We start from the raw sequence: 25,565 nt of genomic DNA on the forward strand, positions 1-25,565 counted from the left end.
TACTCTCCAAGAATTTCATGATTTTTTTTGTATGGCTCCAAGTTTCCTTGTTACTGACCATAAACCCTTGGTTTCCTTGTTTAATACTCACACTTCCTTGCCTGACAGGGCAGCACACCACATACAATGCTGGGTGCTTTTCTTATTTCACTACAATTACAAAATCCATTTTCAACGTATGTCCAAACATGCCAATGCAGATGCCTTATCTCACCTTCCTGCGGGTCCTCATCCCGACTTTGATCATCAAGAATTGCTTTACTTCCATCTTTATACTGAAATGTAGGCCACGGTCAAGGGTTTCCCAATTACGAGCTTGCACAAAGCAGCTGTCATTGCCACCAATCCATTTCTTCACCAGGTGGTTCGGTTTGTTCAACAGGTCTGGCCAGATAAGCCACCAGGTCAGGCCTCAGATCTCTTGCATAACTATTTTTCCTTACAGTATCACCACCCTGTTTTTGATGGTATTTTGCTGTTATCCACAAAAGACCTCTCTCCCAGAGTAGTCATTCCTGCCACATTACAAAGCAAGGCTCTATGCCTCCTCCACCAGGTCATTTGAGTGCTATGTGCACTAAATGGATAGCTAGGAGACATGTGTTTTGGTTATGGCTTGACGGCAAAATTGTCCATTTTGTCATGGCTTGTGAGTAGTGTGCCGACAACAGGCAGCTCCCAGGGTGTCTCTGTCCCCCTGGCCTGCTCCACACCTGCAATAGAAATGCTTTTGTGTAACTTTGCAGGTGGATGCATTTGCCTGGTTTCCTTACATTCTCAGGTGTGTGTGTCAATGTTGGCTAAGGTCACAATATCCTTTTGAGGGTTTTATCTATTGAGGGGTTGCCTTATACCTTAGTTTCCAAAAATGGGTCCCAATTTGTTTCTCACACCTTTCAATTCTTTTGTTCCCATTGTAGCTTCTTTCAGGTTATGGCTGCACTGTTCCCCCTTAAATTGAGCAGTGAGGCAGAATGACTAGTGTGTACATTTGAGTCCCAAATGGAAACATTTGTCGTGGATTCTGCACACTCCTCTAGCTTCTGCAGCGTGCACCACATCTTCTATGGTCGGCTTTGTCTGGCTGCTTTGCACTGGGATTGGGTGTGAGGGTTTGGTTACTGGCCCAAGTGGATACCGCCGCAGAGGATGCCACCTTCGTGATGTCTGTATGGCCAATGGACTGTCAGCACACCACTCTGATCAGTTGCACCCTCGCTTGCCACCAGCAGCTACTGGTTCCCGGGTATGGCCCCCATCACCACAGCCCACCCTGCCCGGCCTCCCTCTGCAACAAGCTCGTTATCATCTGCTGTGGAGGTGCCTCCATCCCACTGGCTGCCTCCTCCACATGTGGCACCCTGGGTTTTAAGCTTCTTGGCACTGGGCAACACCTGTCTCTAGCCTCAGGTCTCTTGCCACAGCCTGCTGTTCAGGATGGGCCGCCTCCATTGTCTCCCTCACTGTCATCGCCTCAGCCTTCATCATCAGTGGGTTCAACCCATCTCCTGTGCACAGGGACCTGCCTGCTGATGATGACCCAGAGATGGTGATGGCACTCTCCTCTCTCCTCTCCTGTGCTGTGCTGTCATTAGGTGCCACACGGGCCCACTGTCCTCAGGCATGCCCGCATCCCCGCACATTCCAGCCCTATGCTCCAGGGCCTGCCTGGAACTTCATCCTGCCCCCTCGATCAGCACAGGCTCCCGCTACTCTTGATCCAATGTACGTGTCTCTCGTCGGGCCACCAGCTCCTCCACCATTACCTGTGTGCCCACTTTGCACAAGGGAGAGGTGTGCCATATCCTGCTACTAGTGCATATGAGTGTGAATGCAGCAAGTGTGATGTTGTCACATATGTGTACTTGAATTGGCTGCCAACTGTATCAGCGTGGCCTGCCCACTGGAGACCTCGTGTGGGAGGCGTGCACACAGTGAGGTCTCCACCACACCATCTGCCAGCAACTCACACACACCTATATATAAATAATGAGCAGCACTGACTGCCCCTCTCTATGTTATTCTAGTTTGTATCATGCACATCAGTTGTTCAGGGGTTATGAATAAAGCCATATTTGTGTGATTTTGATTGGTTTTGTGTATTAATTGGTTACTATTATGCTTGTCGATCCTACACTTGCTGGTATGAGGCATTGCTGCACATTGCTCCAAATTTGAAACTCCTTTTGTAAATGATTAATGTCCTCACTGTAACCAAAGAAAAGCTGTTCTTATTTTGTGTTTCTTTCCTTTTGTCCATGCTTTTTTTGTTCACAGATATTATTTAGTAAAGAGAACGTAGGTCATTTACAGGTAAAGAGGAAATTTGGAAGCATATACTTATTTACTTGTGACACAATATGATGGGTTTCTGTTGTACTGTACTTTGCGGAGACTGTGAGACCAGTAAATAAAATAATAAATCTTACCTCAGTGTAAACACATATCTGAAACAATGAAAAAAATACTGCCTGCCAGATGCAAGACTTGGACCCTGAGCCCTACGTGCTAAGGTCATGCACGGAGGCCCAGTGCCACACCAATGTGAATACTGACTTGGGTATGAATCATCAGGTGCAACAGACCGATAGGCTCAAATGCTGCACATGCAATGATGTACATCATCTGCTGACAACACATGTTCAACATTTGTCAGCCAATTCTGGTGTTTTTCCTGACATTTGTGGCCCCATGTGTCCTGTATTAAATTACTTGTCTCAGCATCATCTACATCACTTTGGAGGTTTTTAAATGTTAATAAGAATCACCCTATAAGTAAATGAGGAAACAAAGGAAAGTACGAAAAATCAGAATATAAGTTCTACCAATGATATGGCCATCAGAGATGGAGCACTACCTTGGACAGGACAACGACAGGAAAAGGCTTCAGACAGATCCTTTTCAAATAAATCATCCCAATGTTTTCACTAATGACTGATTTAATGAAACAGCTGAAAACCTAAATCTGGATAGGCAGATAGGAATTTGAATCCCAGTCATCCCAAATGCAAGTCCAACCAGTGTGCCACTTTACTAGGTCTGAAGAAGCAGCAGCCTCATCCCCTCACTTTCTTTCCATTTCCTAAAAGTTCCAGTACCTCCAAATGAATGTGTGCCAGCACATATAGCAGTGCAGTAGTATTCATTGCAAATAAAGTACAAAGATACAGATTTTAATAGGAGATTCTCTTTTGTAAATGTATATTTTTTAATGTTCCATATCCCTAGAGGTTCTCTACCATGACAGGATCTGCAGAACAAAGTGAATATATGTCTTTTGGGTATGCTGCTGGATTATATTTAGTGCATCCTGCAATATTTACTCAAAGCAACTGCTCAATAATTGCCACTCTCCATCAATAATAAGTGGCCACCACCTGGTGAGGTCAAACAATTGCCATGAGGAAAAATTGTAGATACACAAAATATGATCCAGTGGCATCTTGCCATGTTGATGTGTTTTCTGTCTTGAAGAGAAGACCATAGCAATAATATCTATTCATCTTGCTAATTAATTCATCATCCAAAATTTTCCTTTACTTCCTTTACTGCTTGTTTCTGTGGTGTCACCGCCAGACACCACACTTGCTAGGTGGTAGCCTTTAAATCGGCCGCGGTCCGTTAGTATACGTCGGACCCGCGTGTCGCCACTGTCAGTGATTGCAGACCGAGCGCCGCCACACGGCAGGTCTAGAGAGACTTCCTAGCACTCGCCCCAGTTGTACAGCCGACTTTGCTAGCGATGGTTCACTGACAAATTACGCTCTCATTTGCCGAGACGATAGTTAGCACAGCGTTCAGCTACGTCATTTGCTACGACCTAGCAAGGCGCCATTATCATTTGCTATTTATCTTGTGATGCATGTACCGTCAGACCGATGTTCACCAATTATGGATTAAAGTTAAGTATTCCAGAAGCTACGTACCTTTTTTGCTAGTCTCTATTCCTTTAATTGTTCCAGACCTCACGCCAGTCTGCGTGAGCTTAAACGTGTGCCTTTCGGCTATCTCATAGTGGCTTGGCTGTCTTGCCAAGTCACAACAGTTTCACATTCAAGTTAATCAGCTGTGGTGATAATCTACAACTCTTTGTTTCATCCCTTTGAATGGACTTCAGTTACCTTTATAGACTTTGTAGGAACCACAAACATCTAAAATTTCTGTCTGTTGTTATATTGTCTCTTATTTCAGCAACATAGTGGGCACAGTTCATGCAAAGGAATATGTAAGCAACAGGTTAGGTTAGTTATTACCTGTTGTGTGACTCTATATAACAATTTAATGAGAACCTGTGAACAGCACTCATCTTACCTAAAATACAAATAAATATTTGGTAGTGTTGGACTTGACATACTACTAGGATAGTTTCTTACACTTTTATATGTGTCTATAGCTAGTATAAAAATTTTGCCTCCTAACGTAAGTACTGGTCAGCAGTTCTGTCCATAATTTTACATTCTTCTCAAATGATTTTTTTTTAACAATAAACTTTGGATAACATCATTCTGAAATGTCATCATACTTACATAATATATCAGTCACAAAAACTCTAACTCTGATTTATGGTAGTCACATTTTTGTTGCCATTTACCTTTTAAATGTTATATAATTTATTGAGTGTTCTTTGAATGTGCTGCCTTACTAATACCATGAAACTAACACATAGCACAGGAACACCATTGCAAAGGAGTGTGTGATATCAGCATGTGAAAAACTACTAATTTACATAAATTATGTTTTCTTTTTAAAAAACAAACCAAAATCAAAAGAAAATAACGGAAAAAGTTTTTGTGGAGATTTCAGATACATACCATGTCATTACTGAAGAGACCAGCACTTTCCTTTTTTTATTTTAAGTAAGCAGAAGTAGTTTAGAGACACAGAGAGATAACCTTCAGTATCTACGCTGCAATTTAATATACACCAGTTGCCTTCTCATCAAACAATGAAACAAACTTAATCTCCTACTTACATTCCTCTCACACCCATCCCCTCATCCCTCCACCTTCGAACATTTGCATTTCTTGAAGGGACTCCTGTTGTAGTAGCTCAAATTAAATAAATAAAATGGAACAGAAAATGTAGGGAATTTGAATGATTGCGTTATTTAAAAATATAGCTACGAAATATTAATCATAAACTACATTTCAGATGCACTTTGCCATCCAACAAGGACTTCTAAGTGCATGCATATTGACATTGTTCCAATGCTAATTTAGATTTGTATCACTAATTTTGTTTTGCTAGAGGGAGCACAAGCTATCCCACATTAACAGAACTTCCAAAAAGTTTTTAAATTACAGTTTCTTCCCACAATGAATTACACTATTAAAAACACAGGTTTTGACCTAGAACAAATGGTCTGTTTTAGAAATTTCAGTACACATAGAAATTAAAGAAAATATTCTGCATGTATTACTTGTGCAGTTCCCGAGATCGCAGCAATCTTCTCAAACTGAGTTCCAGAAATTCTAAGCCTGTCCATGAGCATATCAAGTGCTTTTACCCACATGACTGGAGAGGCCCACACCTCCCTGCCCTTCCGTACCACTCCTGCATGTGTCCTGTAAAAAGTTCAGATCACAGTCACTCATAATGTGATATCACATACAATTGAAAAATGAAGTTTACGACACTGAAAAAAAGAACTTACTATACCGTACCTGAATTCTGGCAAATCATTGTCAAACTGAACCTGTGCTTCATGTAGGACAGTTAACTGATTGTCAACTACTACTGCTTTAAGCTGTAATAAAGAAATAAAGAGAACTATAATTATCAATACAGTCCTTCAAAACAGTAAAACGTTGACAAACTGACTTATTTCTCATACTCTGTATGTCTGCTAATAATACTTTTGAAATAAAGAAAATGAAATGACCAGCATTAATGAAACAGCTTTTTGATTCTGGAGATATTTACAGAATGATAATTAAATCGACACCCTAGCTGCAAACAGGCGTTGATATACATAATTGGGAACATGTTGAAAAGGTGTGCCCCGACCGGGACTCGAACCTGGGATCTCCTGCTTACAAGGCAGATGCTCTATCCATCTGAGCCACTGAGGGCACAGAGGATAGTGCGCCTGCAGGGCCTTATCCCTTGCACACTCCCCGTGAGACCCACATTCCCAACATGTCCACACCACTACATTCATAGAGTGCCTAATAGATGTTTGCACACTCATTACTCATGGCAGATTAATCTACCAAGTCCCGTATGAGTTGGGGCATAGCGTGTGCATTTGCACAAGAAGGTCAATGGCCGGGTAGCCATCTTTTAACTATATAGTTATTTTAGTATATAGTATATTTTAACTATATAGTTAAATGCAAAATGCATGCCCATCACATAACACGATGTGTTATACGTGTGGAAAAAAAGGTCATGTCCAAGCAGTTTGTTTGCAACAGCACTAACACGCCAATTTTTCCCGCTCCCAGGAAAAAACAGGCTCATGCATATACAGTGAACATTGTGTTTTCCAAACCTACAACAGGTTCTGAAAAATGTAAGATTAAGGTTGTGCGTCATTCTCACTATAGTGCTGTGCAACGACATTCTAAAAAACTATTTGTCTCATTACGAATTGCTGGCCATCGTGTGAACTTCCAGTTGGACAGAGGTGCATCAGTCACTTTGCTTAATGGTGCCATATACAAGCAGTTAGGCCCACTATGCCTTTCTAAATCTAGCAAGCACCTTACTGCTTACAATGGACAGGAAATTCCAATGCTTAGACAGTGTAGTTTGCCTGCCACATACAAATCTCACACTAGAACAAAGAATTTTACTGTGTTGAAATTGCAAGACAGTGAGAACATTTTTGGTTTAGATGCCTTTGATTTGTTTGGTCTTAGCATCCAAGACAATGTACTTTCCATATTGGCTTTTGATCTGAAAACCAATGTAGCTACTAGCTTGCTTAAAGAACTTCCTCAACTATTTTCAGATCGAATGGGAAATGCTAATAACTTTGTAGTGCATGTTACATTGAAAGACGGTGCACAGCCTAAGTTTTTCTGGGCCTGCCCCATTCCCATTGCTTTATGAGACAAAGTAGCCAGTGAATTGAAAGAATCGCAAGACATTGGTGTAATTGCTCCCACTCAAGTTAGTCAATGAGCCAGTCCACTAGTTTTGTTGCCTAAACCTTCTGGGCACATTCACATTTGTGTTGACTTCAAGTCTACATTCAACCCATAGACAGTAGATGGCACTTATTTGTAACCTCACCCTGAGGAACTCGTGGACAGGCTTGGTGCAGGACGGTACTTTCATAAGATAGATTTGCATGTTGCCTACTTGCAAATTCCATTGGATGAAGAATCACAGAAAGTGTTTATTGTAAATATGCACTTAGGACTATTCAAGTATTTTTGTTTGCCCTTTGGCAGTGCTCCCATTTTTCAATGTTACTTAGAACAGTTGATGCAAAAGTGTCATTTTGTTCAAACTATGTTGATGATATTGTTGTCTCAGGTCATTCACCAGGGGAACACATTGCCAATTTGTGTGCTCTTTTTCGAGTGTTGTCAGAAGAAGGACTCAAGTGTCGTCTCGAAAAGCATGACTTTTTTCAGACTGAACTACAGTTCTTAGGTCATGTGATAAACAGTCAGGGTGTGCACCCCCTTCAGTCTGATTTGCTTGCAATCCATGACCTGCCTGTTCCTTGCAATGTATCTGGACTGTAGTCAGTACTAGGCAAGATGATGTACTACAATCGTTTCATACCGAATACCACTCAGATCACAGCTCTATTGCATCACTTGCATTGCAAAAATGTACAATTTTGGTGGTCTAAAGATTGTCAAGATGTACTTCAGAAACTCAAAAATGCGTTGCTTAGTGACAGATGCTTAGTGCATTTTGATCCTGCCGAGCCAATAGTTTTGCAAGTCGACACTTCTTCCTACGGAATTGTTGCACAAGATAGACCTATTGCTTATATCTCAAAGTTCTTAACTCAAACTCAGAACAATTACTCTCAAATTGAAAAAGAAGCTCTTGCTATTGTGTATGATGTGACAAAATTCCATCACTATTTGTATGGTCGCAAATTCTATTTAGCGACAGATCACAAGCCTTTGCAGTCCTTGTTTCATCCATGAAAGCCATTCCCTACATGCACTGCTCAAAAATTGCAATGCTTTATATATTTATTTATTTAAACGTCAAGTTCTGTAGGACCAAACTGAGGAGCCAATTTCCAAGGTCATGGAACATGTCAGTACATGAAATTATAACATAAAAGTAGTAACAGATAAAAATAAAATGTTTACGAACCCAAAAAAGTCAATCATAAGTTTAGGTAAACGCAATCAACAATACAATACGAATCAGCTTAATTTTTCAAGGAATTCCTCGATAGAATAGAAGGAGTGACCCACGAGGAAACTCTTCAGTTTTGATTTGAAAGCGTGTGGATAACTGCTTAGATTTTTTAATTCAAGCGATAGCTTACTGAAAATTGATGCAGCAGTATACTGCATACCTTTCTGCACAAGGGTTAAGGAAGTCCGATCCAAATGCAGGGTAGATTTCTGCCGAGTATTAACTGGGTGAAAGCTGATTATTCTTTGGAATAAGCTAATATTGTTAACAAGAAATGACAGTAAGGCATATATATACTGAGGGGCCAATGTCAAAATACCCAGACTCGTGAACGGGGGTCAACAAGAGGTTCGTGATCTTACGTCACTAATTGCCCGAATCGCCTGGTTCTGACCCAAAAATATCCTTTTAGAGAGGGAAGAGTTACTCCACAATATAATACCATGCAACATAAGCGAAGTCGACTAAATTTCGTGTTGAACAACCACTCACTTAAAATACCGTTCGTATAGTAAAAATGGTAGCATTAAGTCTTTGAACAAGATCCTGAACGTCAGCTTTCCATGACAGTTTACTATCTATCTGAACACCTAGAAATTTGAACTGTTCAGTTTCACTAATCATATGCCCATTCTGTGAAATTAAAATGTCAGGTTTTGTTGAATTGTGTGTTAGAAATTGTAAAAACTGAGTCTTACTGTGATTTAGCGTTAGTTTATTTTCTACAAGCCATGAACTTGGATCATGAACTGCACTATTTGAAACTAGGCCAATGTTACACATGACATCCTTTACTACCAAGCTAGTGTCATCAGAAATATATTAGAATTACCCGTAATACTAGAGGGCATATCATTTATATTAATAAGGAACTGGACACTGATCCCTGGGATGCCCCCCACTTGACTGTACCCCACTCAGACCCACATCACAGCCATTCTCAACACTATGAATAATGATCTTTTGCTGTCTGTTGCTAAAGTAAGAGGTGAACCAATTGTGAGCTACTCCTCGTATTCCATAATGGTCCAACTTCTGGAGTAATATTTTGTGATCAACACAATCAAATGCCTTAGTAAAAACAAAAAATATGCCTAGTGTTCAAAAACTTTTGTTTAACCCATCTAGTACCTCACAAAGAAAAGAGAATATAGCATTTTCAGTTCTTAAATAACTTCTAAAGCCGAACTGTACATCTGATAGCAAATCGTGTAGTATAAAATGATCACTTATCCTAACATACGCAGCCTTTCCAATAACTTTAGCAAACACTGACGGCATAAAAATAAGTCTAAAATTGTCTACATTATCACTTTCTCCCTTTTTATAATGTGGCTTTACTACTGAGTGGTTTAATCATTCAGGAAACTGATGATTCCTAAAGAAAAAATTACAAATGTGGTTAAACACAGGGCTTACGTGCACAGCACAGTACTTTAATATTCTGCTAGGCCCTCCATCATATCCATGAGAGTCCCTAGTCTTCAATGATTTAATTATTGACTTAATCTCCTCGTTGTCTGTATCGCAGAGGAATATTTCAGATATCAATCTCGGAAAAGTATTTGCCAAGAAAGTTATAGGATTCCCTGTAGAAACCAAATTTTTATTTAATTCACCAGCAATGCTCAGAAAATGATTGTTAAATACTGTACATATATCTGATTTATCACTAACAGAAATATTTTTACTATGGACTGAATTTATATCGTTGACCTTGTGCTGCTGACCAGACACTTCCTTCACAACTGACCACATGGTTTTAATTTTATCCTGTGAATTAGCAATTCTATTTGCATACCACATACTCTTTGCCTTCCTAATAACATTTTTAAGCACCTTACAATAATGTTTGTAATGGGCTACTGTAGCTTGATTGTGACTACTTCTAACATTTTGATATAATTCCCGCTTTGTTCTACATGATATCCTTATCCCAATAGTCAGCCACCTGGGTTGCCTATTACTGCTAGTAACCCGTTTAGAACATTCTAATGGAAAGCAACTCTCAAAGAGCATGAGAAATGTGTTAAGGAAAGTATTAAATTTATCATCTATGTTATTGGTACTATAAACATCCTGCCACTCTTGTTTCTTGAAAAGGTTTAAAAAACTCACTGTTGCTGTTGGATTAACTTTCCTACACAGTTAGTAATTATGTGTGATATTTGTTTGAGTACAAAAGTCTTTTAGTGTTAAAATTTGTGCATCACGGTCTGAAAGGCCATTTACTCTTTTACTAACAGAATACCCATCTACTAATGAAGAACAAATAAAAATATTGTCTATGGCTGTGCTACTGTTCCCCTGCATCCTTGTAGGAAGAAACGCAGTCTGCATCAGATCATATGAATTTATAAGATCTACCAACATCCTTTTTCTTGCACCATCATATACAAAATTTGTATTGAAGTTACCACATATAATTAATTTCTGGTACTTCCTACAAAGTAGATCAAGAACCCTCTCTAGCTTGAGCAGAAATGCTCTGAAGTCAGAGTTAGGGGACCTATAAACAACAACAATTAGAAGTTTAGTTTCACTAAATTCACCTCCCCTTGCACAACATTCAAATATCTGTTCAGTGCAGCGCCGTGATACATCTATGGACTCAAATGGACCACTGTTTTTTACATATGTAGCCACTCCCCCACCCTGCAAGGAACTCCTTGAAAAACAGACAGCTAATTTGTATCCTGGTAAAGGAAGCCTGTGAATTGTCAAATTATTTAAGTGGTGCTCTGATACACCAATAATTTCAGAGTCAACATCTCCTTCTCTACTTGGAAACATGACGTCCTCTAAAGGTGAGCCCTTAGTTAGAGGGACTTCCTTTAAGCAGGTATACCTGTCGGCTGACTTCAATTTAAAAAAGGTGCAGCTCTAATACCAACTACTACAGAAATTTTTCGATGAGTGATCCCACCACCACACACTATGCTGTCACCTATAAGCTTTGCCAGCTTCCCCTTCCCATACCCCAGGGCTTTGTTGCTTTCACAGTATCAGTAGAAAATTGTGTACAGATTTACGGCAAAGCATGGCAATGCAGATGCCCTATCTTGCCATCTGATTGGCCCAGACTCTGATTTTGATGCATCTGCTGCATCTTGTTGTCATATTGATACACAGGACTCTAAATTACTGGAATCTTTTTCCTTGAACTACAGAAAAATAGCACAGGCCGTGGAAGCAGATGTCAACATCAAGATTTTGTTTCATTATATTCACACGTCATAGCCTTGTTCATTGAACAGTATCCAGATCTCAGATGTGCACCAACATTTTGCGCATCAGCATAGTCTTTTAGTTCAACAAAGTGTGATTCTAGCTGAAAATGACAATGGACAATTCCATGTCCTTATTCCAAAAGTGTTGCAAAAGGATGTGCTGGGATTGTTCCATTAAGGACATTGGGGAATTGTTCACACTAAATAGTTAACGTGCCAGCACTGCACTTGGCAGGGCACGGACACCCACACTGAACAGATGGTGGCACAGTGTGATGCATACATGGAGAACCAACCTACTCCCACACAGACATTTGCAGCTTGGTCTAAGACTCAATCACCATGGCAACGAGTGCACATAGACTTTGCAGGACCATTTTGGAACAGTCGTTGGCTCACAGTGGTAGACTCTTTTAGCAAGTTCATATTTGCAGTGCCTATGAACTCTACCACATCATGTAGCAGCATTCAAGTGTTGTCCTCAATATTTTTCATAGAAGGTTTGCCAGAAGTACTTGGATCAGACAACAGACCACAGTTCACTTCACTTGACTTTGAAAAGTTTTGTGAACGCAATGGTATTTGTCACCTAACAAGTGCTCCACTTCACCTGCAGTCCAACACTTTCACACTTTCAAGCACTGGATGGCCATGCTTCGCACCACCTACACACGGGAACAGGCACAGCAACTCTTTCTCATCTCATGTCACTCCCACCCATGAGATGGACCATCACCTGTGGAACTCCTGCATGGCTGCTGCCACTGGGCGCTGCTACACTTGCTACATCCACTGCAGCACCCAGTGTCGCCAGTGGTCCACAAATATTGCTTTGTGCCATCCGATCTTGTTCTTTTCAGGGTTTGTGGCAACTGTGGGTGCTGGGAAAGAGGCATGATCCAGGAACACATTGGTTCTTTTATGTATTTGATTGCAGGCACTGATGGTTTGCAGCGCAGCCACCAGAACCAAATTCGCGCACATTAATTGCCCTGTGATTCTGTTGCTTTTCTTCCACCAGATTTATGCCTTCACTGGACTGCTCAGACTTTGCAGCCACCTGCTGGTGCCACCAGGGCACCCCAGAACATCCCCGCTTGTCAACCCCATGGACTCGGACCCACCATCGCCGTCCCCATCACCGTCATCACCCCAGCACACGCCTTCAGGTCTGGACGCGTACCCTTGCAGCAGTTTTCCAGATGACGTATCTCTTGCCTCACAAGCCAGACGGTGGGGTACGGTTGGGAGGCTGCCGTTCTCCACAGTCACGGTTCCCAGCCATCACCACACCCAGCATCCCGCCTCCCTCCCAGTTGACATTCACAGCCTCACTATATGACATCGGTGTGGCATTTTGGGGGGAGGAACGCGCTGGTATATGCTGGCGACAGCACACCATGCAGCACAGAGGTTATGAGAGACCGATCAAGGCCAATGACAAGACTCACTGGAAACGTGCCACAAACGCCCTCTCAGCTGTCAGTATTTAGGATCGCCGCTGCGGGCCAGAGGGCTAGTTTAGCCAGTTAGTTGAAGTCTGTTTGCCTTGTAGTTCCGGCATGTCACTGAGGTGGAGTCATAGACTTAGCCTTTAGCACAGAGACAGACAGCACATAGTAACCTTATAGTGAACATAGCAGACTTCTACTTCAACAACATTGAGGCTACGTGGAGTATACAGAAGAGAGCTTGTACCGCAGCATACGGAAACATTTTGAGTTAAATAGCTCTTTGTTTATGAATAAAGAACTCAGTTATTAATTGCGTGCAGTTGTGTTATAGAATGAGGATACCGGACACCAACCCACATCCTCTCCTTCTGCCCATGGTACAGCTCTACAGGGACAACAAGATGACATAAAAGCAGCTAAAAGAATACAACAATTAGAATAGCTACTTCACACACAAAGGCATTCACACAATTGTTATTTCCCAATGAATGGAACAGGAAGAAATCCTAATAACTGATACAATGGGAAATTGTTTCTGCCATTCACCTCACAGTGGTTTGTGGAGTATAGGAGGAGATGTAGATAAAACATGCTGCTCCTCTATGGATCCTCTCTATTAATTGTACTTTGTAAAGGTCACAGACTAACAAGCAACATTCAAGATCAGCTGAATAAGGGTACTGTAAACCACCTAATCCATGGGTGAACTACTTTTCAGTGGCTAACTGTTAACAGTGTAATTGAACTATCTACATCATATTCATACTCGGCAAGCCACTGTAAGGTGCATGATGGAGGGTACCCTATACCACGACTAGAAATTTTCTTTACTGTTGCGCTCACAAATAGATCAAGGGGAAAATGACTGTCTATGTGCCCCCCCATGAACCCTAATTTCTCATATGTTATCTTTGTGGTCCTTACACAAAATGAACACTTGCTGTCAAGGACAGCATTCTGGGTTCTATTGCTTAAGAAGTTTTCAAGTCACATGTCTGGAAACCACATTTAATGTATTTGCAGTTGTGAATATGGATAACCATCAGCTACATCGTAATGGGATGACAACAATGCAAAATTGTGTCAGACTGGGACTCGAACCCAGACTTCCCGCTTATTGTGAGCAGCCGCCTTACCATTTGGCTGTCCACAAGCATGACTCACGGCCAGACCAAAACTTCCACATTTCATCAACCATGGAAGTTTGGATCTGACCATGAGTCATGCTCGGGTAGCCAAATGGTAAGACGACCGCTCGAAAGCGGAAAATCTGGTTCCGAGTCCCAGTCCAGCACAAATTTGCATTGTCGTCATTCCACTGCCTCCACGCATGCCCGAAGGAACTTTGCATCACAATTGACAATAACAAATGCACTGCAACATCATATCTGGGAACCTGTACCATGTGCTCATACGCTTCTGCAGTGGAGCACCATGTCAAACACTTTTCGTAAAACTGGAAATATGGACTCTGTATGTTGGCCTTCATCCCATAGTTCACAGGATTATGTGATAAAAGAGCAAGCTGAGTTTTGTATGAGTGATGCTTTCTGGGACTTTGCACTGGGCAAGAGATTCATGATAAATATAAATGTATGCTAAGTAGGGGGCCAATGCCGTACAGTACTTTTTGTAAAACCGAATTGGGATTCCTTCCTGGATTTATTTGTTTATGACTTTTTCTGTTGTTTCTCTGCACCAGGAATTCTTATTACTATGTCATCCATATGGAACTCTGTGCAATAGTCAAATGATGGTATGTTTGTACAATTCTTGTGCATGAAAGATTTCTTAAAAGCAAAATTTAAAACTTCGGCTTGTGTTTTCCTATCTTTTATTGTCACACCAGGTTGGTGAACAAGGGACCGGAGACATGCCTTAGACCCACTTAGCGATTTTACATAGGACCAGAATTTTCTCAGGTTCTTGGTCAGATCTTTTGTTAAGGTATGACAGTGGTAGTTGTTATATGCTTCTTGCATTGATCTTTTCACTGATACTCAAATCTCTACTAACCTTTGCCTGTCGCCATTTGCATATTCCCTTTTGAACCAATACTGCAACAGCCTTTGCATCTGTAGCATTTTCTGGATTTCATTGTTAAACTGCAGTGGGTCTCTTCAGTCCTTAATCCAATTATTAGATACACATTTGTACAGAACACAATTTACAATCTGTGTAAACTTTGTCCATAGTTCCTGTATATCCATCATAGAAGGACTAAATGATGTCAGTCCATTGTCTAAGTGAGATGCTAACTACTGCTTATCTGCTCTTTGTACCAGAAGCACCTTTCTAGCCTTCTTGACTGATTTATTAACTTTTGTAGCCATAGTCAGTATGACACCATCATGATCACTAATCCCCATCTCTATACTGATGCCCTCGATAAGATCTAGCGTGTTTGTAGCTACAAGGTCTAAGATACTTCCATGGTTTGTGGGCTGCCAAACTAGCTGCTCAGACAGTTTTCAGAAAATGTATTCAAAAGTACTTCACAAAACTGTCAATATTGAGTCTTTCTGCTTGTTTATATAAAATATTTTAATTTGCTTATGTCTGTGGTCAAGTCATATTCTGCACTGAGGATTGATGCTCATATTCATTTAAAGACAAAAAGTTGGTTTATTTTGCATATTTTCATTCACTGTTGTCTTACAGAATTATTTTCTGGGGGCAGTGAATCTAAGTAAATACAGTATTTATTCGGGAGAAGCATGCAGCAAGAGTTCTGTATAAAACAGATAACTGCACTTCTTGCAGCAGTAGTTTTAATTATCCTGGAACTTTTACATTCAGTTCCCACTATATTTACACCTGAATGGTTGTTGTTGTTGTTGTTGTTGTTGACAGTAATAACTTGTTTCAGCTGAACTGTGATCCATACAATTGGAATACAAGATACAAAAAAGTATATGAAATTTTTGTGAATTAGGAAATGGCAGAGTAATTGTCAATGTATATAACAGAGCACATTGTAAACATTTGTTCATCAAATATAAGATTTTAACAGTAGTTAATTTGTATATTCTTGACAGTTTTAATCACATACTTGCTGAATTACCTAATTTAGTTATAACAAATCAGACACATGATAATAATACAAGAACCTGTACTTCTCTGATCTTATCTAGATACAGATTAACAAAAACTAGTGACAGCAATATGCACATGGTATTGTGGTTCGTGTCATACAAGAGCAAAAGATACATGGCGGAACAAGATATTATATGAAGCGTACTCTGGTGCAACTGACTGCGAGAAAGCGGCATTATCGCTGACCTCTCTCTATTCCTTGAGCTAAGAGAGCTTTGGTTCAGTATTAACTATTGTGAAAAGATATAGTCTAGCTGCTGATCTTAATGAGTATGGATGAATGTATTATGGTTTAATAGAGAAGGCTCTGTTGCAAAACTGCCATCTTGGTAGCATAAACAAGTTGTGTATTGCATAAATTATTCTCCATCTTATGGTTTCACATTTTCAAATATTTGTGCATGCCTACGAGACATATCTTTGGACTGTGGAAGCTCGAACCTGCAAACCCTATATGGTCATTAATTTAAAGACTCTTAAACAAATCCACTTCGACAGACAGGCTTCCATGGAAAGGAGAATTGGACCGTAGTTAACATAGACTAAGATTCCTCCAGATTTAGCACACAGTTTGACAACTGGCATTGAGTACAGCTTACAGTCAGTATGCAGCAGCAGACCTCTAGTCTACCATGCACAATCGCCTGAGCATAAACATCGTCTAGTGGGATCTGTTTGGTTTTTTATTCATTTCAAAGATCTTAACTCTTTTCTTAGAGAGAATGAATAATAAAGAACTAATTTCTTGAATCAGTAATAATAATTAAATCAAAGCAGTAATTAATTGAATAATAATAATAATAAAAGCAGTTCATTGAGGCTATTTTTGTCTCTGAAAGGAAGTTTCCAACACAGATCTCCACACAATAACTGGGTTCAGGGTGAAATAATGACTCCTCTCATTGATCATTACATCCCAGTAAAATTACAACAATTTACCTTTCACGTGAGAGGGAGTTACAATGGCACCCTATGTGACAGGATGTCTAGAAGTGGTATGAGAATTGAATATCTACTGAATTTTGACTTGTGGTAACTTTATTTTTCTGAGTGACAACAAGTAATCATGACAAAGATAAATTTGAAACCTAATCAGTTTCAACGAAAAAGTATTAATATGTGCATCTTAGGTTAAGTTTTTGTCATTTGCATATGCATTACTATTATAATAGACTAATGAATGTGTGATTTGTTTCATGTCCTCCCACAACCAATACTTCCTGTTGGAGAGAGGTGATATCCTATGAATGTGGAGCACTGCCAGCATCATTTCTCATTGAAAGGCAAGATCAAGAAAAGACTTTGGCAATGCTCTTTCTGTGCCTTATCATAACAATCTCAAACTGACAGAATTAGTAGAACTGTAGATTTTCATTGGTTGAGGATAATAATTTCCTAGTAGTTTTAAGTAGAATAGTATTTATTTATTTGAGATGTATAGTGACTTTCTATGAACATATTTTCAAAGTGAATAACTTGGGCGTTACAGATTATTGCATTGCATGTGTCTAAAGTTCACCTAAGGTGTCTAGTGCTTTTGTGCAAATATAGGGTGTGTCTTTTTTAATTTTTGTGTGCATGTGTAATGGTTAAAACCCGTACCAAATACAAAATGGAGCAGCAAAAGGATTTAGACAATTTTGAGATGGAATCGACTCAGAATGTGGTAGTTGAACATGGTGATGCAAGACCTGCATCATTGGATCAGTCAGAAATGTCCTTTGTGGACAGATTTACAAGAGAAGTGGGCTCTTCATGCAAAACAGAAAATGTACCAATGAGGGTAGTAGAAGATACTATTGCCTGAATGCTAATAGATTTTCAAAAATTAATGGTGCGAGGTATGAAGAACATGGAAGAAAATAAAGAAAAGAACTTAAAGAAGTATTGATACAAATAAAGGATTTGTAAGAAGCTAATAAAACTGCAATTTTATCTATAAAGAATGAAACAATTACCAAGTAAGTTCTAGACTTGTACAAAACTGTTGCTGAAGTGAATCAGAAGCAAGAACAACTACCTGTGAAGGAAGATATACAACAGATGAGAAAAGAAATGAATGATGTCACTGAGAAACAACAATCAGTAGATGAAAAATTATATAATTTGTCAACAGTAGTAACTGAAATTGCTTCAGGGTGTGAGAAATTCATTGCACACAATATCAACAAGAAACATGCTGCTTATGAATAAAAATTAGAACAATGGATACAAGACAAAGAAGTTTCAATAAGCACTTTAGTTGAGAGGAAAGTAGAGGAAGGAATAAATTCTGGTACAATCAACATCCCTCAGATTGAAAGAATAGTAACTGAAGGAATGAAAGTAATGCAAAACAAATTTTTGGAAGAGCTTAACACAGTGAAAAGGAACTTTTCACACATGTCAGATGAGTTGAAAATGTGTCAATCATCATCTATGAATAACAGACAGGAAGATGTACCGAATAATCCTTGGGGACATGTCGCTACCAACCCAGAAAGTAACAACAGATCCGGTTTCATTCAAGAAGGAAGCAGAAAACATTGTCTAGTGAGATCTGTTTGGTTTTTTATTCATTTCAAAGACCTAAGCTCTTTTCTTAGAGAGACTGAATACTAAAGAACTAATTTCATGAATCAGTAATAATAATAAAATCAAAGCAGAGAGACTGAATACTAAAGAACTAATTCCTTTAATCAGTAATAATAATAAAATCAAAGCAGTAATTAAATAAATAATAATAATAATAAAAGCAGGTTACTTTTTGACTCTGAAAGAAACAACTCTGAAAGAAACAACAACTGGGATCAGGGTGAAATAATAACTCCTCTCATGACTCATTACATCTCAGCCAAATTACAACTTACCTTTCATGTGAGAAGGAGTTACAATGGCTCAAAAATTTATAACAAATAACCAAAGTATGCCCCAAGCAAACCATTTAACATAAAGTTGCAGAGCTCCTTGTTAGCTAACCCATATTATTCATTAGAAGAATTTTAAGACATGCCCAATATGATCATAACAATGTAATTGTAATATGTTAAGTGTTCTGATGAAGTCTATTGTATGTACTAATGCTGAATGACTAACACTGAATCTGAACAAAATAATTTTCATGTAGATCTTGCTTCCTCGTCTGGGGCTGAGAGCGAAGTTATGTAATATGAGGGAAAGGTATTCAACCAGCTCCCACCTAAACTCTGTAAAGTTCCAATGTTTCAGCGACCGTTGCTAGGCACCTTCCTCAGGGTGTGTTGCCAACTGCTGAGTGAGCACTAGTTTGGATACTTGTGGAGGAATGCTGTCATTGGATGTGAGGGTGAGGAGGAAGGGAATTTGGAGTTCATTTTATTGGTCTTTGCATTGCGTGTTGTCATTGGCGGAAATGGGTGTTTTCCATTGGAGTTTCCTTTACTGCTTGCCATTGTTAGAAATCGGCAAATAGGAGACTATGTGGCAACTACAGTCTAGCGTTGTTTACTAACTGCCTAGTATCGACTAGTCTGCGTCTGCGCTCTGTGTACCCTCCACCACTGTAGCTACCACATGTCTATTGCTCTGCAAGAACTGTCCTTCCGCAAAGCTGTCACTGCTGGGAGCCAAGACGCTGCAAGTCGTTACCCATTTTCTCTATTCATATTGTTGGGTCACTTGGCTATTTCTATAGCCTCTCTAATCTTCCTCGTCAAACTAAACAGCTGTCTCGCCAGTACACGGTCCTCTAGAAATTCTATCATCATCCTGCACTGTTCCTGATGTTCTGTCACCACTGATTTGTTGTATTGTTTGAGGCAGATATATCTCTCCTGTTCAGTTAACAAATCAGCGGTGGCAGAACGTCAGAAACAGTGCAGGATGAAGATCGAATTTCGAGAGGCTCGCGTACTGGTGAAACAGCCGTACAGTTTGAGGAGGAAGATTAGAGAGGCTATAGAAATAGCCAAGCGACCCAACAATATGAAGAGAGAAGACGGGTACCGACTTCCAGCGTCTTGGCTGCCAGCTGTGACAGCTTTGCAGAATGACAGCTCTCACAGAGCAACAGGCGCACTGTAGGCCACAGCAGTGGAGGGTACACAGAGTGCTGAAGCGGCGTAGTTGATACTAGGCAGTTAGTAAACAATGCTACGCTGTAGTCACCGCTTAGTCTCCTATTCGCCAATTTCCACCAATGGCAAGCAGTAAAGGAAACTCCAATGGGAAATGCCCATTTCCGCCAATGACAACACGCAATGCAAAGACCCATAAAATGAACTCCTAATACCCTTCCTCCTCACCCTCACATCCAATGACAGCACTCCTCCACACAATATAGGTATCCAAACTAGTGCTCATTCAGCAGTTGTCTATACACCCTGAGGAAGGCTCCTTGCAACCGTCACTGAAATGTCGGAATTTTTTAGATGACAATGCGGCCTCAAATGCAGAAGAATTTTATTGACTGTGGCAATGGCCGGGGAAGCCTATGTTTACATTCATTCTACATCACTCAACAGTCTCTGTACTAGGAGAATCCAAGGAACACACTGAATGAATGCACAAATGACTGAGTCAATCAGTGTGGAGCTTCCTGCATTCCACTATTACTTCCATGTAGACAGCCTGACAGAGTTTCTAATGTTATCTAACTGGTCATTTACATATATTGTTAACAGTAACAGTTCTGTAACATTCCCTGAGCTACATATACACCTGATGATATCTCTCCATTAAGAACAACATACCGAGTTAACAGCTAGAACTCTTAAATCAAATCACAAAGCTTCCAGTGTTAGAATTGAAAAGAAGTTTATAGTCTCATAACATACAATTTCAAGTCACATCTTCGTGTACAGGAAACTTGCCACAACACAACAATTAATTCACCATTTTCCTTACAATATCATTAATATAATATCCTGTACTAAATATATAATTGCTACACAAAACATGACTTTAAAAAAAATGTATTATAAAATGCTATGCAAGTGTTCTCTCATGCTAAAATTTTCAGATTGTCTTGCCATGAACTCTTCAATGGAATAGCAAGATTCCGAACCAGTCTGACGAGGTTTTTTAAATGTGTCTAAATTGATAGTGAGCAATTTTTATCCTTTCCCTTTGCTGTAAATTTTCATATCCATATACTGCAGAGTTGAGCATAGAGTTCTAAATGGTGGGTGGTCAGTGTAAAATTATTTCAATTTCTGGTGGTGTGACCATGTTGAAATTAATTTGCTACAAATGAACCAGGGGTACTATGTACAAAGATAATCAGTTCATAGGTGTACAATGAAGGAACACTTAATATACTCACATTTTTTAACAGCGGGTCACATGATTTTCTTTGCTTTACATTGTGAATATTTCTAATGATAGTTACTTGAAAAAAAACAAAATGAAATGACTGTATGGCATTGTTGGCTGTGAGGCCCCATGCGGGGAAGTTCGACTGCTGTATTGCAAGTCTTCTTTAGTTGACACCACTTCGGTGACTTATGAGTCAATGATGATGAAATGATGATAAAGAACACACAACACCCAGCCATCACGAGGCAGAAAAAATCCCTGACCCTGCCAGGAATCAAACCCGGGACCCAAAGCACGGAAAGCGAGAATGCTACTGCAAGACCACAGAAGTTTTAATATTACAGATATGTGGTTCAAGCTATCCCAAAATGTAATTCCAAACCTTATTACTGAATCAAAGTAGCTGTGATATACTATTTTCCTTATTTTCATGCTGGTAGCATTTTGTCGTACCATCATTACAAATGCTAGGCTCTTTAATTTATTTGCAAGGTACTGTATATGTTAGTTCCATGATAAATTTTTATCTAATTGCATTCTAGGGAATTTCACACAGTTAGCTTCCTGCAAATCCTGGCTTTTAAGATCGATTTGAATATCATATAACTTTGCTTCTTTTGTTTTAAACTGCATTAATGGAGGTATTTCCATGTTTAATTTTAACCCATTTAAATTAAATTAGATATCAAATGTCTGTATGGAACCTACAACAGTTTAAGGAATTTGGTCAGTACTATTAGTTTCAATGATTATGCATGTGTCGTCTGCAAATAAAACAAAGTGACACTCAGCATTAAGCGGTAGCTCATTTATGTAAAACAGAAACAGAATGATGCTAAAACCGAACCTTAGTGTACTTCTTTTGAAACGGTTTTCCATTCTGAGGCATAATTTCCTCTCTTTGATGTTGTAATCCTCTGTCTTCAGTTCATTTGGAAGGACTTAAACCATTCTAATACAGTAGCCCTAATTCTATATTTTTCCAGTTTAGAGAGTTGCGAACAGTGGTTCACGCTATCAAAGGCCTTTCATTGGTCACAAAAAATTCCTGTGCTTGCAGGGAGTTGTTTAGAGAGGAGCTAATTTTGTGTACAAACTGGTTGGTAGGAGATAATATGCTTTTGCATTTCTGAAACCCATACTGACATCTTGAAATTAAACTTTTGTAAGAAATTTTGAATTTGTATTGTCACAACCTTTTCCAAAATTTTTGGCTGTGGCAGGAGGAGAGAGAGAGGGCAATAGTTCCCAACATGTTCTTTTCTCCCTTTTTTGAATAGTAGTTTATCTATGTGATATGTGATTTATTCATCTCATTACGTACAATTTTCAAATCATTTGATTTGATGTACAGGAGACATGTCAAGGTTTACAAAAGAAACTTTTTTCACTTTTTTAAGAGAAATGCGAAAGTTTACATTGTATTTTACATTTTTAAGTTACAGCGACACATGTACATGAAATAATACATGTAATACAATCCCTGTGTTCAGACTGTGAAGCTGTACTCAATAAATTCATCAACAGAATAATAACACTATTGCTTACTTCATTGCATCTAGAAAACAACCTTCTTCAAAGGACTGTTTAACTATTGTGAATAGTAGCTGCACAATTATTTTAGTGACTGCCTTTAACCCTTTTGTTGGTATTTGTATAGCATTCCCTATATCTTTTGCAGTAGTTTTGGTGAATGCACTGAAAAGTTCACCTTCAAATTCCTCAGTGCTGAAGAAATTTACGTATCTGCGTAATTTTCTCATCAATGTTTTATCTGTTTACATTCAAATAGAATTTATCGAACAGTTCTGAAATTTGAGCAACATTTACAGTACTTTTGTCCCCTATCTTGATTTTGGCAATAAGATGGGCTTTAGTTGTTGTGCCTGTTTCAGATTTGATCACTGATCGTAGCACTTTGATTTGTTTTCCCTATTCGAAATAAATCTATTATTTGCCAGTTCTTTTGCTGCCATACTTAAGCTTATATTTTGCTCACTAGCTGAAAGTGCAGAACTTGACTGAATTGCTTTCAAAAGTTAAGGAATTTGGCACCAACCTGGGTGCTGCTATCTACTGCCATCTGGGTCTCGTGGGTCACAAGTTGCAGAATTCACACTGATTTCTGTAGAGGATCTTTCTTCTACAATTGATTAATACAATCTAATACTGAGAGCATTTTTTGCAATGTGGTATGGCCTATGCAGGTCTATTGTTCCAGATTATATAGAGAATAACGTAACTTCTTAAAAAGAAAAAAAAAGTTATATGTGTTTCATACATTGTCAGTTATACCAGTAGCTTTATCTGTCTTCTTGGCCACAAAGTGTATGTCTAAAAGTTGAAACTTGGATTGTCACAGAATTGCCAGAAGGTTGGACTGCCTCTAGTTAACTGTGAGTTTTAGCCAACATTTCATAAATCTTGGTAAGGAGGCTGATCTAAGATGCCTTGTCTGCAGAAAGATTTAGTCTTTGAGTACTTTCAATTTCTCAGATACATTATTTAGGGTATTATACTCTGATACACCCACCTCCAGTAGCTTCCAGTTTTCTGACAAAAGTCAACCCAATTTTCAACTACTTCTATTTTTACATAAAAACAAGCATTTGTAACTCTATGTTTAGGAATATGAAATGAATAAAAATATGTCTATTACAGTCACTAAACAAACTTCAGTTGTACAGGATATCAGGATTACAATTTCTGTTTCTGTAAGCACAGTCACTAATACATGCCAGTATCATGGTACTCATCTCAGCGATACCCAGTTCAAATCACTGTGGCTGAAGATATTTACACCCCAGTATTTTAGTGAACAAGAAAAGGTGAGATGGTGGTGCAAAGTTCTTGGTCATCAGACTTCGTCAGTGTCCTGGATTGAATACAAAATACTCTCTGCAGAGTCTTGTGGAGTCACACCTTGTGACACATGACAGTAATCTGTTATGTTTGGTGGCTTCCTTGGTACTACCTGATGGGAGTAAACTACTGTGCACTGGGGATATAGCTCGTTTACAGATACATGAATTAAAGTACTTATTTCTGTTCAAGATTTCATTTGTAGTATATGAGACATTTTTATGGAGAAACAACCTTAAACTGCATATAAACACATTCCTGCTGCTTGCTGAACTTTTTATTTCTGTGTGTAGATATAAATTGTTGCATTACTTAACATACCAAACTCAATTTTTATTGATAATATTAACTGTATATTATTTAGCTTATACTGAATACAGAGACATTCAACTTTTTCTGTTTGTACTTCTATCAAATGTGCTGTGTGTAATCCATTCATTTTAACATTTATATTACAATGGAATGTCATTAATGTATCTGTCGTAATAATGACAGCGTTGATGCTTCAGCTACATTCCAAGCTACAAAATATATACATACAAAGTTGGCCCGGGTCACCTATTTGCTAAGTTTGATTTACTTTACACTTATTTATTTATCCAAGGATCATCTCACAATGATATTATAATATAATGAAAAAACTGCTCAAAATATATGTACACAAAGAGTGCATAATTATATCTTTAAGAGAAGGGGCAAATGGCTGGCCATACAGTTAGCACTTATGTATAAGTGACAAGTTACAGCAAAACACCTGTTGTGCCTTTTGTCATTTTTTCCTGATGTGTACATAACCCTTACTGCCAAAGGGAAATCTTCATTTAGCACATAAAGCAGTCGTCCTATGCATCTCCGACATAATTAATCCTGAATCCTGTAGAGAATATTTTACAAGAAACTATAATACTGACTGTTAAACTCATTCCTTTGGAGTAGGTCTACACCAAAGAAACTCAACATAAGCACAAACTGTGATAGTCTTTACTCAAGTGTTTCACTTGTCAAACACAGATAATCAATACCTCAGTTACTAGATTCAGAAATATACAAGAGTTATTAATACAAAGGAAGGTAACTATTTAACATGCTGCTAACACAACCATGATACGTCTCTCTGATAGCCATCAGAAACAACACACCAGCGTCTACAAAGTATGTGTGGTGGACACATTGACAGCAGATCAAGATCATGATGTGTTAGTTGTCCATCTAAACAGTCAAAGGAATCTTCATAGAAAAGCCATTATGTGGTATTCTGACTAGATCATCAGTAAAAGAATTATAACAGAAGAAGGAATAAAGATCTTCA

The 25,565-nt window shown here is 39.0% G+C and overlaps 1 protein-coding gene across 1 annotated transcript in view; it reads right to left on the reverse strand.

The window, feature by feature from the left end:
• The window catches only part of LOC126416806 (xylulose kinase-like), a 137,562-nt gene that overhangs the window by 108,201 nt on the left and 3,796 nt on the right, over window positions 1-25,565 (reverse strand). Inside the window, exons 2-3 of the mRNA XM_050084680.1 lie at window positions 5,664-5,746; window positions 5,420-5,564 (exon numbers count right to left, since the gene is read on the reverse strand). Coding sequence (XP_049940637.1) covers window positions 5,420-5,564; window positions 5,664-5,746 — 228 coding nt within the window. The remainder of the gene's footprint in view (window positions 1-5,419; window positions 5,565-5,663; window positions 5,747-25,565) is intronic.

This window comes from Schistocerca serialis, chromosome 8 (genome assembly GCF_023864345.2).
Source record: "Schistocerca serialis cubense isolate TAMUIC-IGC-003099 chromosome 8, iqSchSeri2.2, whole genome shotgun sequence".
Taxonomy (NCBI): Eukaryota; Metazoa; Arthropoda; class Insecta; order Orthoptera; family Acrididae; genus Schistocerca; species Schistocerca serialis.